The 18,231-nt window shown below is 40.5% G+C and overlaps 3 protein-coding genes across 25 annotated transcripts in view; 1 reads left to right on the top strand and 2 right to left on the bottom strand.

Moving 5' to 3' along the window:
- Positions 1-2,156, bottom strand: part of mark3a (MAP/microtubule affinity-regulating kinase 3a) — a 45,713-nt gene extending 43,557 nt beyond the window's left edge. For all 20 annotated transcript variants that reach the window (XR_013903573.1, XR_013903572.1, XM_026152321.2 and 17 more), the window contains exon 1: positions 1,530-2,156. Coding sequence is in view for 18 of the 20 variants with exons in the window: in XM_026152321.2 (XP_026008106.1) it covers positions 1,530-1,580 (51 nt within the window). In the remaining 2 variants the exon portion in view is untranslated. The remainder of the gene's footprint in view (positions 1-1,529) is intronic.
- A 1,960-nt stretch (positions 2,157-4,116) lies between these two features.
- eif5 (eukaryotic translation initiation factor 5) lies at positions 4,117-12,963 on the bottom strand. 2 transcript variants are annotated; one of them, XM_026151756.2, is made up of 12 exons: positions 12,646-12,963; positions 11,806-12,030; positions 10,272-10,551; positions 10,036-10,117; positions 9,300-9,472; positions 8,830-8,941; positions 8,591-8,721; positions 7,518-7,679; positions 7,172-7,333; positions 6,897-7,061; positions 5,320-5,460; positions 4,117-4,551 (listed from the first exon to the last, which is right to left on the bottom strand). In XM_026151756.2, exons 3-12 carry the CDS (start codon positions 10,341-10,343, stop codon positions 4,453-4,455), a joined length of 1,299 nt encoding a protein of 432 aa, XP_026007541.1. In that variant the 5' UTR covers positions 10,344-10,551; positions 11,806-12,030; positions 12,646-12,963; the 3' UTR covers positions 4,117-4,452. The 2 variants fall into 2 exon arrangements, with proteins under 2 accessions (XP_026007541.1, XP_026007542.1); XM_026151757.2 differs by having other exon boundaries at positions 12,366-12,659.
- Positions 12,956-18,181, top strand: vps29 (VPS29 retromer complex component). 3 transcript variants are annotated; one of them, XM_080293463.1, is made up of 5 exons: positions 13,051-13,094; positions 13,938-14,131; positions 15,629-15,820; positions 16,251-16,486; positions 17,691-18,181. In XM_080293463.1, exons 2-5 carry the CDS (start codon positions 14,054-14,056, stop codon positions 17,806-17,808), a joined length of 624 nt encoding a protein of 207 aa, XP_080149589.1. In that variant the 5' UTR covers positions 13,051-13,094; positions 13,938-14,053; the 3' UTR covers positions 17,809-18,181. The 3 variants fall into 3 exon arrangements, with proteins under 3 accessions (XP_026007545.1, XP_080149589.1, XP_026007544.1); XM_026151759.2 differs by having other exon boundaries at positions 13,057-13,094; positions 14,120-14,131; XM_026151760.2 differs by lacking the exon at positions 13,938-14,131 and having other exon boundaries at positions 12,956-13,094.
- Positions 18,182-18,231: the final 50 nt, after the last annotated feature.

Consider the following 18,231-nt stretch of genomic DNA (forward strand, 5'->3'; position numbering starts at 1 on the left):
ATTTCGTACAAACCTTTAACGCTTCCAGAGCTGCCCCTAACACTTTATTTGGTACTGCTTAATCTTTTGCCAATCAACGTCAGCGCCTATGAAGATATTAGAAAAATGCCAATCACAGTACCACATAGTACAAATGATATGAGGTGTTTATTTCTGTCCACATATACAAATATTAAAAAAAAGGTCTTAGACCCCCCCCCCCCAAAAAAAAACAAAAACAAAAACAAATTATCAGCACTTTACAACAAAAATGTTTTAAAATGCTGATTAATTCCCTTTTAATCCCTGTGACGTGAAATGAGCCCTTGTATTTACTGTTGCCTCTACTGATTTAGTATTTCAGTGCCTGCTGGTCAGTAATAGATCACCAGAATTCTCTGGCGTCTTATCACCCACATGCTTCTCTCGTGCAGTATAACCCTTATCACCATCCCGGTCTATACTGCAACTCAGATGAGTCATAAGAATCTGGTGGTAGTTCTTGCATATTTGTACCCATGGAATATGGGGGGTAAATGTGTGACAGAGAAAAAGCGTAGGGGAGATAAGTTGCAAAAGACCTCCAGGATACACACAGTCTTCCATAAAAAAAATCAAATAAAATGAATAAATACAAATAAAAACTTTGCAGCTAAAATATTCAGGACATTAAATTTTGTAGTAAAGATTTGATTTTCAGTGGAACAAGGCTTGAGGTCTATTAAAGAGTGCCTAAAAATTTCCACTATAGTCACTTCCACTTTAAAAAGGAGAGAACTATAGGTATACTTTAAAAAAAACAACAACAAACAAAACAAAACAAAACAAAAAAAAAAAACAAAAAAAAAAAAAAAAAAAACAGCCCTTTGGTGATTTCTGTTTATTTAAATGTACTATATAAATAAATTTGAAATTAAGAAAAATAGCGGAGAGTCAAATTGACCAATCCTGCATATACATTATGCTCATTTTGCAGCTTTTATGATTAAGTACGCTTAAGTTCTCCATTTTAGTTCCATTCTAATTTTGAAAATCCCGACCGGAAGCTCAAATGGCTACATTGTCACTACCTTCACACCGGAGGTTCTGTTAGTCACGAGGGGCGGACTCACGAGGCCCTTATTTGGAAGCTGAACGGGTGAAACCTCTGAGCGACAGCTGGGGGAGCCAATAGACAGGCTGAAGACAAACTACTGTTGCCTGCCAGAACCAGCAAGCAAAGTACTGTAGTTTTGTTCACCGTTGGGCCTGAATATTCTTAGTACAGTCTAATTACCTACAGTCATATCGATACTTCTCACACACCAACAAAAAATACACACCAAGGCGCAAATAAAGCCCATTACTAACACTCATTAACAGAGGCGTGTTTGACGTAGAAGATATGCTTGTTTACGATTTACCAACCAAGTGTGAAACAACCATCTATCATCCGGTCTAACAAGGCAGCAAAAAGCTATTGAGGATCTACGTTTTTTTGGCAATCCCGTGATATTTTTACATGTACTTAAAGAAAACAACCCAAGAAAAAACAGCCCCCTTCTACTTACACTTTCCGTCACCTTCTCGTTGACTGTAGGTAAAGGAGTTTTTGTTGACATCTTTTATTCCTTCTTCCTCAGCCAGTCGCCGTTTTAAGTCCAAAATACACAGTCTTCAGCCCGACAGCCGAAGAATGAAATTATTGCTTTGCTTTTCGGCTTCCTCCGGAGAAACAGTCTCAGCATGGATCGTGACAATTTTCAAACGAGACCGGACGTGTTAGAGTCGAGCACCTGAACAGCTATGGGCAGGAAAAACCCTCACTAAAGAGCATAACAATCCCTCTTACAGCATTTACACGGCGTGTACAAACCGTGCATGGCCTGTGCTAAACTCGGCAGGGAAACGAAATCAGTGTCCGTCTGTCCGTTTAGGTTTGAGTCACTGGAGCTAACTATAATAACGTTAAGGCGCTGTCGGTCGCCACTTCCAAAAATCGCCACAGGTTTTTCTTCCACAAAACCACTCTGTCTAGAACCGTGCCATGGCGTCGAGTGTCACCTCTGGATAATTCTCGGAGTGATTCAAAAGATTCAGGTAGCTGAAATACTCGTCGTCGGCTCGGTTTCTTCCATCTCCGGCGGCCCAAAGTGAAGCGGGTCTGTCTGTTTTAGGTGGGACCAAAATGGCTACTCAGCGGCTGGGCTGGATTATGCTGCCTTCACGGACACCAACTGAGCTCCGACATTAGAAATTATTCTAAAATGTCGGTCAACCGACCTAATAATGGCATTTCTTTGTTCGACTGGGTGATTCAAGAAAGATCAAAGAAAATATTTTTTCTCTTAGGAATAAGATTGAAGCTTTTGTGTGCAATATACTACTTAACAAGCTTAATAAAAAGTAAGAGATTGTCATAGGATTTAGCCTGCAGTTAAATTGCTTTTATTAATAAATATTTTGTTGATTATTTTCAGTCTCTCTGCAAAGTTATTATTATTTGACCAACATCAAAATGTATTAATTATCCTTATAAAACACAGTGTGTTTTCTAGTACTACAACTCAACTGTAGCAATCAGAAATTGCGTTACAAATACTAGTTGTTGTTTTTTAAACCCCACATTATCTGAATTAAATTAAAACCATAACAGTGTGGGATAAAGTTATATAACAGCTACATTTATAAATGTTTCTGACGTGTTTGTGTGTGTGGTAGTTTAAAAACATTAGAATCAGTTTACATTCTACAAATAGACACATTACATATGGTAGGTGTTACTGCTTAGTTATATTTTTGTAGGTCGGACTGGATGTTTCAAAACTAAACTGCGGAGGGATTTAGGGTTAAATGCCTTAGACAATAAGGAGTTGTTTTTCTAAGCCTTGCTTATTTTCATGTTTGATTCCATACACTAAGACGACGCCAAGTTCCCCGTTTTGGGTTTAATGTCGAATTCAGAGATTTGTTTGTGATGGAATGTGAGTATCTTATTTCCCAAAGCACCTGAAGGCAGCACGACTGTGTCCAGTTGAACGGGTGGAGGAAGTGAGGAAACCGACTGACCTCAGTCCCACAGGACCACAAGTACAGAGAGGCCTGTCATCAGTCGGGAGGAAATGGGAATTTAGTGAGCTTCAAAGGAAAACAGTTGTGCGCCTTTGTCAAATATTAGCGAGACAGAAAAGAATATCAACACCATCCTTTTATTCTTCGAATTCAATTCGAATAAATGAGAGCTTTAAAGGTCGCTAGTATCTTTTTGTTTTGTTTTTTTACACAAAGTCTTATAGGTTTCATACAGGATACAACATTTACAGGTCGTAGATATACCTTTTGGATTTCTAGGCTGTGAATTTCTACACCACAGTTTAAGTTTGAGCTAATAAGTTCACCGTTTCCACTGCTGGAAAAGTGCAATATAATAAGTTTGTCCGTGACATGCAGCTCTAAATCAGTAAAACTGAATAAACAGTAGAGCTGCCAAGTGTAATGAAGGAGTTTTCGTTTTACAAAGCATCCGTCTGCAGGTTTTTCAGCCTAGCAACAGTTGTTCTTACCAGTGTTTTAAGTAAACCAGTCGCAAATATAACACCATCACCAATGTCACCTTATTCAAAGTTCTATTTCAATGTGAGATGAGGAAGAGTGGTATAAAACAAAGCTCAGTATAACTGGATTAAAAACCACATTAGTTACATTCTGGCTTTTTATCTCAAAAATAGACTAAGTTTTATGTGAAACTGCCATTTGGGTTCCTTACTTTGCAAATTAATTCTCAGTCAGTTTCCAGGTCTCTTTCTGTAACATGAGGCGAACGTGTATGTTTAGTTTAGTACGACCAGTGGCGTTACAGATAGTTGATCTAGTGTTGTTTGAACTTTGGTTTCCTATTACAAAACATGGACACATGCATATTTTCCCTCCCTCACAGAGCTGCAGTGCAGATTTTTAAAAACACACCATCATGCTCTGAAGATGAATCTGATCACCTTTTTTTTTTTAATGATTTAACAATTATGTTATTTTATTTATGATATAGAAAACATCTGGCTTCACAGCACAACATTTAAGGGAAGAGGTTTCCCCTCAGATTCTCTGTTAATCACCTACCAGAGAAAAACTGTCCAATCTCACAGATGAAACAGTCAAATGTGCTGGATAGCAAAACATTCATTCTTTATTGACTGGAAAAATACAAGGACCAAAAGAAAAAGAAAAAGTGCAGTCAAAACAAAATTCCCAAATCACCCGTGATTAAAACCCCCAAAAGAGACTTCATTTCATCAACTGAATACACTTCAAAATGACAGCGTTAATGTGCAGCAGATAAAGCGCTATGTTAAATCATGCCACTAAGCGGAGAAGGGATCGCAGAGAGGGCTGGTGGTGGGACAGGTAGTAAAGGAGGGAAAAGGCCAGCCATTTAGCTAGTGCAGGGCATCGTGAGTCAAAGCCGCAAGTCAGGAAAAGCATCATCACTCGAGTCTCTCAGATCGCATCGATGTCAATGTCGTCCTCTTCTTTCTCTGGCGTGTCTGGTTTCACAGTCTCCACTTTGAGCTCGCGGGCAGAGGACGAGTACACCACCTGAGGACAGGAAAACATGCAGCTGCTCAATAAACACCCCCGACTGCATCAGCATCAGTCCTCTCACAACAGAAACAAATCTGTCGCATTTTAAAAATTAGTGCAACTCTAACCTTCATGCTTACTGTTATTTTTAAAAATTGACTTTCAAGCTGCTAACGAGCGAGGTGTCAGTAGACCGGAGTCACCCGGTGGTCAGCCGGTGAAACGGAATATTGGAATTTTATGCAGGTTTCATACTCAGTCTCCAAGTATAGTCTACAGGTATTAAAGTGATTTGATTTTCATACTAAATTGCAGTTTTTATATTCGTACGGAGCAAAACAAAAAACAAACAAAAAGCCACTAAAAGTCAGCATCCATTTTAAACTGAGTGACGCAATAGTCACAGGACTGGCCTCTTTGTGCTTCCTCCTTTCGGGGTGCAGCTTCCTTGTTAGAAATGTTATTCCTAATTCTTCCAGGAACTAGTGGGTGGAGCTGACCCAGTTAATGATGCAGCACACCTGAGCAGGCTGACAGACTGGTGTGAGTGCATGCATGCATATATGGATATAAGTATACAAGTAAATGCACTCACTTATATACACACCTATATCCATAATGCACACTCTGACTACATGTGGCAGCTGGAAGCAGTTGTGACAATGACGCGATTAATTTTTGCTTTAATCTGGACGTTCTCAGTAACTCCTGAACTACAGCTGTTTTTTTTTTTTAACTGTACTTCACGGCACACAGCCAAGTGACCACTTCAGATAACTCTACCTCAACATTCTCATCATCTTCCTCCTCCTCTTCTTCGCTACCCTCGCTCTCCTCCTCTGCCTCCTTCAGCCATTTGACAAAAGGAGCGGCCTTGGCATGGATCTCTTTGGCAAGTTCCTTGGAGACGTACTTCTTAGAAACCTGATGAAGAAGAAAATGGATTTAATGCAATGACTGATTTCAGTGTAAAAGACCTCAAATAAACAAGCCCTTGGGGTTATTTGAACTGTAGTCTTCATGCTGCTGTTGCAGTATTTAGCATCTAACAGTTAATGTGTATCCAAAGTAAATAAAATACCGTAACAAAAGTCACAGTTAAGGGAAATCTAGCTCAAATTTTCAGGACGTAAAGACTTAGCAAAACTCAAGTAATTCTGTATTTATTAATAGCACTTTTTATCTTTATACCTATTCCTCCACTTCTTTGTTTAATATATTTAATTCACACATTTTGAATTGATTACAATTCAATTTGCTCTCAGCTGTGTCTATTCATTCCTAAACCAGCTTGATTGCATTTAAAATATGCCACACACAAAACTTACAACTATTAGGGGCCTCAATAGTGCACCCGAATCTCAGCCCACACACAAAGCCCCTTTAAAAAGACCAGGTCTTACATTTCTTTGTTAGTGGCCTTTTTAGGCTTTCTTTGGTGGAACACTGTCTGAAAGGATGTGTTGAGCCCAACACTCTGCTTTTGTTATGCAGTGCAGGTTAGGTGTGTCACTCTCACTCCCCACTTGTGGTGGGAGATGGGGAGTCAATGTATGGTCAGACTGGTGTAACAAAACAGACTAGTTTGGGCTAACACACACACACACACACACACACACACACACACACACACACACGGGAAGTGTGAATTCATTCTTTGTCAAAGGCGGCCCTAGTCCACTGCACTTCCTGCTGTTTGATGTATTAATGTCCTAAAAGCTCTTGACCTCAACTTTTTGGCAGCATTATACTTTCAGCTTAATATAGTCGTACTCCTGCAGCTAAGGACCTGGAACCAGACACATATTAGAGCTCATGTTGTTTCATTTGCAGAATGAATCTGTTCAAACAGATTCCAACCACCTCTTCCTCACGCTACTCCAATCATCAATATTACCAGAGAGGTTTGATATGACGACTGACACCTCTGCATACTGCAGTCTGTTAGGTGTTTTTAGTGGCTCAGTGCTACAGTTTCTGAGGTTGGAGGTTTATCCAAGTGTCCCCTGAAGCATTTCAGTCTTTCAGAGTCAGGGTATAAGACAAGCTCTAATTTCACCAATTTAACAAACACCAGCTTTCAGTAGAATACAGTTTAGATTTTTATTGTTTGTTACTCTAATGAAGGCTCTGTGCTGCAAAGAATAAGCCTAAATCTAATTTAATTTGCCATTTCCCTTTTAAAGATCTATCAGTGAGTGCTCATAACCGATTCATGGGGTAACGATTAACTACCATCTGCTCCCAGATCACCTTTAGGCTTTTAATTTCTGGGCAAAATGGGATCAAGTTCAGCAGGCATTTCTTTTTGTGATTCAGAACACAGAGTTTAACTTGACATTAGTAGTTAAGTCCCTCACCTTCTCTGCCCAGGCGAAAATCACGTCCTCCTCCAGCAGGTCAGCGTCGTACAGGTCTTTGAGGATGATGGGAACACGTGGCAGGAGCTGGACCTGATGCAGCTTCACGACACACTCAAAACCTCCCAGCAGATACTTCTGGGCTTTCTTGTTGTTGTGGCAGAACTAAGGAAAAGGTTAGGAAAGCCATGAGACATGTGAAACACACCCTAATGTGAGGAAGAGGACAAGACAGCACCATAAGGACACACAGCACAGACTTGAAAATGACTTACACGCAGGAAGTGACGTTTGTACTTCTTGATCTGGTCACGGATGTTTTCGTTGAACAGCAGTTCGCTCAGGATGAGCGGGCCCATGGCCTTCACATCCAGGCGCTCTGCCTCCGCCAAGATCTCTTTATCAGCTGCGTCAATCGTTCCGCTTTCCTTTTTGTTCTGCACATTTAAAGAACAAATGGTTACAGGGGAGGAACTAAAGTATCTCCAATTCTTGTGTGTGCAAATAAAATCTATGCGTAAAGGCCAAGCACCGAACACCGGTTCTTCATTTTTAAAGTGTACTTTTGATGTTTCACAAACTCCTGCCGAGAAAAATTCAGGACAATCGGGGGACCCTTACTTTCACAAAGCTGTAGAAGAGGTTGACCCTATCCTCCAGGGGTTTCTCCAGGTCCTCGCTGAGCGTCAGGTTCTTGGCGTGATCGCTGATCTCCTCCATCCTCCGCCTCTGTGCCTCCTCTGTAGTCTCCTCTGCCCAGTCTTCATCATCGTCATCTCGATCCTAAACAGGAAACCACAGAGGATTCAGGCAAAGCGAGATGGTGCAGAAACACTCGGGCTTGCTTGGATTTTGCATCTTAGTGGGTCATATTATGGTGAAATGCAAAAGAGGGCTGTGCAGCCAATAATAGTAATAATAATAATAGAAAAAGAAAATTAAATTCAACCAGAACCCCCCCCCCAAAAAAAATTGCATTAAAAAAAAAAGAAAAAAAAAAAAGAAATTGCTGATGTAAACTCAGTCTAAAGAGAAACTCTTTCATTTGAACTGGAGGAAGTGGTTCCGGTTGAGAGCTTCGAGGACACGTATACTGCAAACGTGGAAGTTGCTAGACTCCCTTTTTATGCAAACGCAAACTCTTTTTGGAGGTCTTTGGGTGACGGCCCCACCCTTTCAGTGAAAAATCCATTACAAAGAATGTTTCACAACACATGTGTCAGTGTGGACCTTAATCATTATTACCATTCCTGTGAAGGGGGAAATGTGGGATACATATCATGAATTGTGAATACTAAGGAGTTTGAACAGTTCTACAACACTGATGCTTCACTAGGAAATCTGCACCACAAATCACTACCAAGCATCAAACCTGAGCAAACTGTCAACTCTGAGCTTCTTATTTTGACGGGGTTGGTTGCTGAGAACTTTTCAGAGTAAGGGTCATCGGGGAAAAGTTACAATTTACACCAAAATAAAAACAGCATACGAGCACGAGAAGACCCCTGAATCTCTACTCAAAAGCCACTAGACTGTGTGGCATTAGTGTCTAAAATAAAAGCTGGCACTTTGCTGACTACTACTGACTTCAATGGTGTCTGAGAAAACCGTGTGTGAAGTGAAGAGAAACGTTTTGTGCTAGTGTCCCGTGGCTGTAGAAGCCCAGCGGGTGTCTGGGAGCACAGCAGACGCACCACAGCCTCGGGAGCATCAAAGTTGTCATGGTTTCCAGCCTCGCCACTGCCAGAGCCGTTCTCCTTGTCCTTCTTGCGGTTCTTCTTCTCCTTCTCTTTCTTCACAGATGCAGATCCACTATCATTGCTCTCTGTGTTAGGAAAGACAAAAGTCTTCATTAGCAAGTCTGTCTTGGGGTTTTGGCTGCAGTTCCCTTTTCTGGATTCACCACAGAGAGAAAAAAAAAAAAAAGTCTCACCAGGTGGGTTTTTGAGGATGAATGTGCAGAGTTTGTGTCTGGTGTCTAGCATGCCGCGGTATCCACAGGCCTTACAGGAAGTACCAATAGTTTGTTTCTTGGGATTGACATGCTGCAAGGACAAAAAAATAAATTATTTTGTACCTAAAAAACTGCCACACAATCTAGTACTCTTCTTTACACAGGCAACTTTTCTTATACTGAATCTAAAGTGGGAAGTATCTTTATTTAGTAATTTAATATTTATTTATTAACCACGTGATTTTCATAGTCACAAGGTGCTGTAAACACAAAGGAAATAAATGAAAAAAATTTCGGGTCATAATAGCCAATAAAAGGGGACACATTATCATCATTAAGTCATATAGTTGTATTAAATTATTACTTTGTTCTTTCCCTTTCTGTCGCCCACCCACAAAAAAACAAATAAATACTCTGCACCTGCCCCGGAGATGCTGTGAAATATTTACCAGATCAGTTTCAGGGTTGTCACACTCGGCACACAGCACAAATTTTCTGATGAACCCATCAAGCATGTCCTGCAACTTGTTCGCCTCGTGGGATCCGTTGACGATGTAACGATCGTTTTTGGTATCAAACTGGGTCTGAGCGCCGAGTTCACAACCAAAAAACTTGGTCGGGTCTGCGGAGGAGAGGAAAAGCAGCACATGAGGCCACCATGACCCAGCAAAAAAAAAAAAAAAAAAAACAAAACGAGGAGACTTTGCCCTGGTAATTATTGATTTTGAAGAACGTTACTGTTTTTTTATCTTTAAAGGAAGATGTTAAACATTAGGTGTTTGTTTGCTTTGAAACTGGTAATGAACATGACAGACATTTAAGCTTGATCATCAAATACTCCAACTACAAAATTGTGTAAACGAAAAATGTCAAGAGTACACAAACTTGTCGACCAAGCCAAACAGCCTTTCCCCCCCCTAACGTGCCGGCACATCTTACAGTCTCAATCGAACGGGGTCATTTCATTTGAGTAATTGCCACATCATCATGTTTAAAGAATTCTATAAACAAAACATCTCTCCTTCACCTGGGGTGAATATTACAACGATGAATTCAAAAGAGAAAAATGAGAGAATATAAAAGTGACAGTCAAAACGTCAAAAATGTCATTGTGAAAATAAACAGACTTTAACAAGCTCTAGTTCAATTCCAGCTAAACACTAAGATTTACATGTTGTTACTCACATGTTGGAGGCCTGTTCAGAGCCTTTGCAACATCAACCATGTTGACAATGACCGTCTTGATTCCATTCCCTTTGCCTTCAACCTGGATTGAAAGGAAAAACCCACATGTTATATTCACACCCAAACATTTCTTCCTACAGGACTCAGGAAACTTTAGACCAATTCCAACCACTATTCTGATGCTGTTTTTCTCTCCCCAATGGACAAATCTAAAAAAAACAATAATGAGTGGTTACCTTGGCAATCAGACGGGGCATCTTGTAGCGATAGAACTGGTCTGACACGCTGCGGTTGACGTTGACAGACATTTTGGCTGGATGTTAGCACTATCAGTAAGATAAAAGGATCTTGGTTGGGGATTTTTCGGGATCTTCTGTCTGGAAAAGAGGGGATGACATAAACGACTGCAAGCGTGCTCGGTCTCTGACATGAAAAACGCTGTGCCGCTGTGGCTGCAAGCTCCTTGCTTGAAGTCTAGATTTCCACCACACAGGTTCCAACGGCTGCGCAACAGCTCTGAAAGACGAGAGGGACAAACATCAATATTTAATAAGGAAACCCCACAGTTCATGTGGGTGTTGCAATCCTACATTGGGTGCAAATACAGGGTTTTGCCCCCCCCCCCAGATTTGTAGACATGCACTCATGTTACACTTCTAGTCTGTCTTTACAGAACTTGGTTAACCATCTAGTCTCTGGAGGAGTTTGTTTATATTCTAGTTCTACAAAGTAACAACTTGATGACTGCTGCAATTGCATAAAGACAGCAGTGCAAATATTACATTTCAGATGACTTATCATGTAAAATAAACATCTTTTCACCACTGTCAGTTTATATACCATCCAATTGAGAAAAGGTACCATGATGACAACAATAAGATGCAGCCTAGTTCATTTTGTGAACCCAGTGGTTTGTAGCCTTGGTAGCATCTAATCCACAAGAAAACAGTTAAAGATTCCTGTGGTGCAGGCCTGCTCTTGAGTGACTGCCACTATTAAGAAAGACCAGACTCCATTACGACACAGATCCAAGCCAGAGGGAGAGGCAATCGAGGACCCAGTGGCTCCCAGAGACGACTTATTCAAATCATTTTCTCAATTTAACAGGAATTCCCACAAAAATGGGTCAAGACTGAAAATATCCCAGCAAATCCAAATCATAATCATGTGATCCAACAGTGAGCAAGCATGACATGGGCCCAAAGAAAAATAAAAGCTCTGCCACAAATCTGGATGTTTCTCCCACCTTTTGTTGCCATATAATGCACAAAAAAAGAGCTTTGTGGACACCCTTTGTCTTACATGAGGGCCCCTGGCTTTAGTCATATAAGGCCTGCACTTTTTTACTAGGTCACAAACAGGGAGGCCTAGCAGCTGCCAAACAACTCCCCCCGCTGATGGTTTTAATATCAACAACAAAGTCTGCAGCAGTTATTGTCTCACACACGCAAGTCTCAATGAAATGCCTCCCAACTTGTTTGCGACTGACACAGTGGTGTCCGATTTTAAGATCTTTGAGAAGGGCAGAGGTCGAGCCTATTTCAGGAGGAGGCTAGCTAACTAGCTTAGCAGCTTGGTGCAGAGTGCGTCATACAGTCACTGCACACGAGTGACGGACTGGAAGACGCCATTTTGATACAGTGGCACAGAAATCGTGTCATATTGCTCAATAACGCTGACTAAAGCGTTAGCTTTGACAAACACATAACACGACACCAAATATCGCGCAAGAAAGTTGAAATAAATCGTAGATTGCGTCCAAAAACTTACCGTTTTCGCAAAACAAAGACATAAACACAACGCTGATCTTCCAAGAGCCGCAGTGAACGGTGGTCGATGCCTGGTGCTGGTTGATGTTATTGACTGCAACAGGGTTTCTTAATGATTTTGATGCTCTCAAAGAGGCACGATTAAAGACCATAAATATCCAAAGTGCGGCTGCTCTTCCTCAAAGGCAGAAGGAGGTTATCTGGAACGTCCTCGGGCTTTGGGGACCTGTGGGTGGGGGGGTGGGGGGGGAGAGATAGTTTCGTTATTCACACAAACTGCGAAGTAAACTGTTTATGTCGAGCGAGACAGCCATCTGTGTTCACTGGGTGGGTATTTGAATAGTCACGTACAGCATAACTGCCACGAGGATTAAACGCTCCATTACCCCCGTTAGCGATTTACCCCCGTTAGCGATAGTGCCACACCGTGAAAAGATAACGTCAGCCAGCTAACTGGCTATGGTTAACATTGCACGTGTTACGCAGTAAAATTCCCCATAAATTATCTTATAGATATAACAATGAAAGCGGGACAATTGGAGTTAATCCACTAATTTGTACCTTCAAATTGACCTTCATTGTTAGCATTATCCGATGCGAAAACAGTAGCTTGAGGGCCAGTAAATAGTCAGATCCCATGCGTTAAAATGAAACGAGTGGACGTCACACAGCTAACGCAGTTATTAGCCAAGTCCAATCAACGCGGTTGACGGAAGATAACGTGATTAAAATTGTCCTCGGTGGTAGCTAGCAGCTATTTCTTTGTAAAATTACAGTCATCGCTGTGAAATCGTCGTTAGGATGAGACCATGTAAATGTGATGAAATAATTTCGGACCTACCTCTCGAATGTTCTGCGAAATGCTGCTACACTCGTCGCTTTTACCAACGAACGTCAAGCTAACAGCTGCAATAAGTTTAGCAATATCCGGGTCTCAGCATTAATTTTAAATTAAAAGTCTGCTGAAGTCGCACTCCATGTGTATGCGAAACATGAACTTAGAAAATTTAGGGGAAAACCCCATCCTTTAGGTTTTAAACAAACGAATTAGAAATAGAGGCATAAAATCGTTTTAGCCACCTGATTTTTCTTTCAATGCCAGACTGCAACTGTTACCCCCTCAATACTTCTCTCAATTCCTCCATACTTTAGCTGTTTTATTTTGAAAGGAAAAGGAAACAATAAGCTTCTATTGACACATCCTCGTTCCCCATTGGCTGACGTCGTGACGCTGTACGTGCGTAGGCGCTTCCTCAACTTGACTGCCTGCAAGCCGAAACATTGAAGATGGTGAGTATGAAATGGCGAAAAGGCCACGGGTTCTCACGTTTTCATTCGGTGTATCGAGCGCTCGACTTTTTATGAAACTAGCTGTCGACGTAAAGGGACCGTGATCATGGCTTCAGTTTCAGGCTGTGTTGCATTAAAGCTCAGTTCCGAGATGGATCAACGGATCACATGACAGTTGAGCAATTTAGTCTCCAAAATTCACCGGAACAAACTGCAAACACCCATAAAGTCACACATTTCCATTGCACAGCGGGCTCCCAGTGTGTCTTGCTTGTTCGTGAATCATTTTGTTATGTGTTTGATGGATATAACGACTTCTTTTACTTTTCCCTTTTTGTCAATGAGTTAGCTTCCGGAGCTAATAGAGCTAACACTTCATCTTACGATTTTACGAAGCACTTTCCTGGTCTGCTTTAATGTTTATCATCCAGCTAGCAGCCCGCACATGAGCAGTCATTTTTAAAATTTATTTATTTAATAACCCAGCTAAACAAGACTGTTGCTACTTTGGAACTACAACTCATAGGACTACATTCATTTTGTTATGTTTTATAATTTCCAGGTTCTGTAGTTCGACATATTTATAAACACAAATACTTCGACACTAGACGATTCATCAGAGCTTAATTGCAGCCATCTATTTAATTTGCTTCACCGCATTATTTTTCATTTGCTCACTGTCAGGCGACTACAATATGTTTTGCTTAATGATTATCACTAACCATCGACCATTAACAACTGTTTCAACCACATTGTTGTTTTAACCTTTTTTTTTTTTTTGGTTTGTTTGAATGATTAATATCTGTCTACTTAATCCATTCACTTTTTAATTTCTAATTTCAGTTTCCCCTTCTTGTCCCCACTGTTTCTTGTCTTTATTTTCATTTTTAAAATTTTGTTTTTGTATTTCTTTACCCCAATCTCTGATCACGCCTCATGTTGATCTCTCCACGCACATCATGCCTTCCTCTCTATCTCACCCCACCACCGCACTCTGCCTTTTTTGCCTGTCTCCAAACAACCAGGCTGGTCACCGGGTAAGTGTTCCCGCTCTGTCCTGGATCCCTGTTTTCTGATCGCTCCTCTGCCTGGCTCACTAACATGGGACTGGGATTGCACGGCCCCAGAGGTCTGCTGTTTCTGCATCTCTTGCACAAGTAGCTGCTGCTCCTATAGCAACTGCAGTGCACTGAACTGTTGCCTAAGCAATATTAATAAGACACTAATCAGTTACAAGAAATCCACTAAACGTAACACAGCAGGAAGCTAAAGATGTTTCAAAGTCTAAACTACTAAATTATATTATCTTTTCTTTTTTTGGGGGGGGGATTCATCTGTTTTTAGAGAGGGTAAACTGGTCTTTACTAGGACAGAAGATAACATGATTGCACAAATTCAGATCAAGTGTAATATTGTAATATAAAATTTTGAACATGGTCTAACATACTTTTGTGCATCAGTCCTGGTTTGTCTTAATGTTCACCAGTTGAATTCAGACTTTTCTTTTTTTTCTACCCAAGTCATCACATACGATCACAGCCATTGCTCAGAATTTCTGTGCTGGCTAGTAGTTAAAAATATTTGTAGGTTTAATGTTTAATATAAACTCCCGGTTTTAATGGTGTTTGTTTCTCATAGACTCTTGGTGCAGTGTAAAAACATAACTACCTCTTTTATCTGCCATTGAGCGTCTGAAATCCAGCTGTGCCAATTCAAACCATATTTTTCTGCCGTGGGCTGTCTTCCAGTTGTGTCGAAAGTTACTTTCACAATCATCATCATCATCATCGTCGTTTATTTGTATAGCACTTTAAGAACACACCAGGCAGACCAAAGTGCTGAACAACACAGATCAAAACAACTACCAAATTAAAAATACCTTAAAATCATTACATACAATAAAATAAATAAGAAGGTGTCAGTTTCCTACAGAGTTAAAAGCCAGGGAATAAAAATAGGTTTTCAATCTGGACAATGCCCAGTTTGGACTCAGACACTCAATTTAGTCAGATCTTTACTCACAACTGTTGCTTTTTTTCCCCAGATTTGAGCTTTTTGAGTGAAACCTGTTTATCCACTGTACTAAATTAATCTGTGCAATAATATTAAACTGTTCTGAAAAAAGTACAGGAGAATTTAACAATAACTAACAGAGGAGTGTAGCGGTTATGGTGGAATCTGTTTGCATTATTCTCTCCTGCAGAATTGACCAGTGGCGTCCCGCAGGGCTCTGTCCTCGGCCCACTTCCCCTTTCTGTATTCTTATGCTGCAGCATGCAGGCTGTAGCAGGGATGGGGCATAAATTTCTTTTCAAGGGACCACATGAGAAATTGGGATTGTTGTGCCACACCAATAAGCTGAACTCGGCTCTGCTCAATATGAATTTTATCTCTTTATAAGCTTATTAGTGCGCCCCTTCTCAGCTGTCCCATTTTCTAATCTGGCCCACTGGGAAAATGAAATGCTCAGCTATGGCAGAGAGCTCATCGGTGGGTAACTAACCTGTCTGTGTGTGTCTGTGCGATGATATCAGTTGGTCCTGGTGTTAGGTGACCTGCACATCCCTCACCGATGCAACACGTTGCCAGCCAAGTTCAAAAAACTGTTAGTGCCGGGGAAGATCCAGCACATTCTCTGCACAGGGAACCTCTGCACCAAGGAGAGCTATGACTACCTGAAAACCCTCGCTGGGGACGTCCACATCGTCAGAGGAGACTTTGATGAGGTTTGCGTCTGTGTGTGTGAACAATAAAATAAACCACGTAGAACATACTAATCACCATAAAACAATTTTATTTCAAAGAATGTTCAAAAACAGGGTTCAAATTATGTCTACAAATTGTGTTTCTGCATATTAATAGCACTGAGGAAGAACATTTGCTGTTCCTAATGACTGATTGCTCTGTAATTAAATTGTAATTGCTGTTCTCTCAAACTGAGATTTATCCATGTAGATCATGATTTTCAAAAATGATCCCATTGAGGACACGACATCTTTTAAATATAGCTCATTCTGCCATTTGCTGTCTGTTTTAAATGTGTGTATAATTAGTACTTTATTCCATAATTGGACTTGTCAGATAAAAGCAGTGTATAAAACTTACTTTACTCCATGTTTTTCCCATCTCTCATTTGTCCTCCTGATATTTTCTCAGAACCTGAACTACCCAGAGCAGAAGGTGGTCACAGTGGGCCAGTTTAAGATTGGACTCATCCACGGCCATCAAGTGATCCCCTGGGGCGACATGGCCAGCCTGGCACTCCTCCAGAGACAACTTGACGTTGACATCCTTATCTCTGGGCACACACACAAGTTTGAGGCATTTGAGAATGAAAATAAGTTTTACATAAACCCTGGTTCTGCAACTGGAGCCTACAGCGCCCTGGAAAGGTGGGAGCCAATATAAACCATGAATTGAGCTCTATTTAGGAGGCGAGTTAGCCATGTTTTCATGATTTTGACATTGGAAGGTTGGTGGTTTGAACCCTGGCTGCTTCAGCGAAAGTATCAGTATCTAGGTGCAAGATACTGAACCCAGAGTTTCTCTTATTGAAATGTGAATATTAGATAGAAAGCAGTTACATTTCTACTTGAGTGCTCAAGTAGAGTAAAAGAGCACTGTATAAGACATACTTATAGACATTAAATTCTCATAGCCCTGCATAGAATAAGTACACAACAATATACTACTCGACATGTACTGTGGAAAAAACACGGGTGATCTTATACTGCAGTAAAAAAAGTGTTGAGAGTCACTGGGCAACCCGTCACTGTCCCTGCAACAACCAAGTAAAAAAAAGAAAAACATGCTCTGCACTTGTACAGTGTTTTACTGCTCTTAGCTGTGCACTCAGACACTTTCAGCGACAAGCCTCATACTTCCAAGCACGTTGTAACTTTCACGCACACACTCACACTCCAGTGGATTCATCAGGCTTCAGTATCTTTCCCGAAGACACTTTAGCATGTGAACCAGACTGGAGGCTCTACATTTTGAACCAAGCTGACAGAATTTCAGTATATTAAGATGCCCTGTTTTCCTTGTCATTGCAAAAAGACATTTTGACAGTTAGTTTGGTTGGTGTGTTTGAGATTATTTTCACAGTGAAATATCATATTATAGTTATGCCTAAAAATAATGAAAAATGCTCTTTCTCATGTGCAAAGTAGTAGAATATTTGGAACAATTTCATATTTTGATAACTGATTCTAATTGGAGAACTGATCATCAGCAACTAAGTAAACTGATTGCTTCAAGCCAAATTATGGCATCTTTTAACATGAACTAGTTTTCCCACATTATAAAAAAAACAGATTTTTGCTCATGTCGCATAATAGATCTCCATGCAGATAGTTCTGGATTGATGTTTGAGGTCTTTAGATATTTGTCTCTGAATTTTCTCATCCACACAGACGTAATGGCAGCAACTGAAATTCTGTAAATCCCACTCAAAGCATTTACGTTTAACACAGATCTTCTAGGAAAGAAACACTGTTGTGGATGTTTTTAATACTGAGGTGTTTGCAGTTAAAGGTTTTTTCATTAAACTGGGTGTAATTAAAGAAATGCATCTGTTTTTTTTCTCTCTCACAGCAACATCATCCCCTCTTTTGTATTAATGGACATCCAGGCATCTACAGTGGTCACGTACGTTTATCAGCTGATCGGCGATGACGTCAAGGTGGAGCGAATTGAGTACAAGAAATCTTAAAGGAGAGCACAAAGAGATGGAGAAAAATTTGCATTAACAAGCCTCAGATTATATTTCATTCCTGTCCACCAGGGGGCGGCAGCTCCCTCAGAGTCACCACAGTGTTAATGCTATGACTTCTGTAAGTTAACTCTAAAAGACCTGTGTATTATATTGTTTATATGTCATCAGCATTTGCTTATACCTGAGCTGTCTTTTGGTAATTGTAGAGAATGCAATAATATTGGGTGCCATTTTTTTTCCTTTGGGTTTTTTTGTTGTTGTTTTAATAAACACCCTCCTCACATCCTGTACATGTAACAGGCCATTGCTTCCTGTAGTTAGCCTCCTTTTATTCATTTCTTTCCCACAATAAAGATGTAATTTCACTCCATCTGTTGCTGTGTGTTAAATTATATTGACAGCAGTAATAGCTGTGCGTAA

Source organism: Astatotilapia calliptera, chromosome 19 (genome assembly GCF_964374335.1).
Source record: "Astatotilapia calliptera chromosome 19, fAstCal68.1, whole genome shotgun sequence".
Classification (NCBI taxonomy): domain Eukaryota; kingdom Metazoa; phylum Chordata; class Actinopteri; order Cichliformes; family Cichlidae; genus Astatotilapia; species Astatotilapia calliptera.

Excerpts from the sequence above, each read along its gene's own strand:
- eif5 (XM_026151756.2), bottom strand. The coding sequence starts at position 10,343 with ATGTCTGTCAACGTCAACCGCAGCGTGTCAGACCAGTTCTATCGCTAC. Across the intron at positions 10,118-10,271 it reads TGCCCCGTCTGATTGCCAAG|GTTGAAGGCAAAGGGAATGG; the intron begins GTAACCACTCAT and ends CTTTCAATCCAG. Across the intron at positions 4,552-5,319 it reads AAGATGATGAGAATGTTGAG|GTGGTGTACTCGTCCTCTGC; the intron begins GTAGAGTTATCT and ends TCCTGTCCTCAG.
- vps29 (XM_080293463.1), top strand. The coding sequence starts at position 14,054 with ATGCCTTCCTCTCTATCTCACCCCACCACCGCACTCTGCCTTTTTTGC. Across the intron at positions 14,132-15,628 it reads ACAACCAGGCTGGTCACCGG|TTGGTCCTGGTGTTAGGTGA; the intron begins GTAAGTGTTCCC and ends CGATGATATCAG. Across the intron at positions 16,487-17,690 it reads GCCTACAGCGCCCTGGAAAG|CAACATCATCCCCTCTTTTG; the intron begins GTGGGAGCCAAT and ends TCTCTCTCACAG.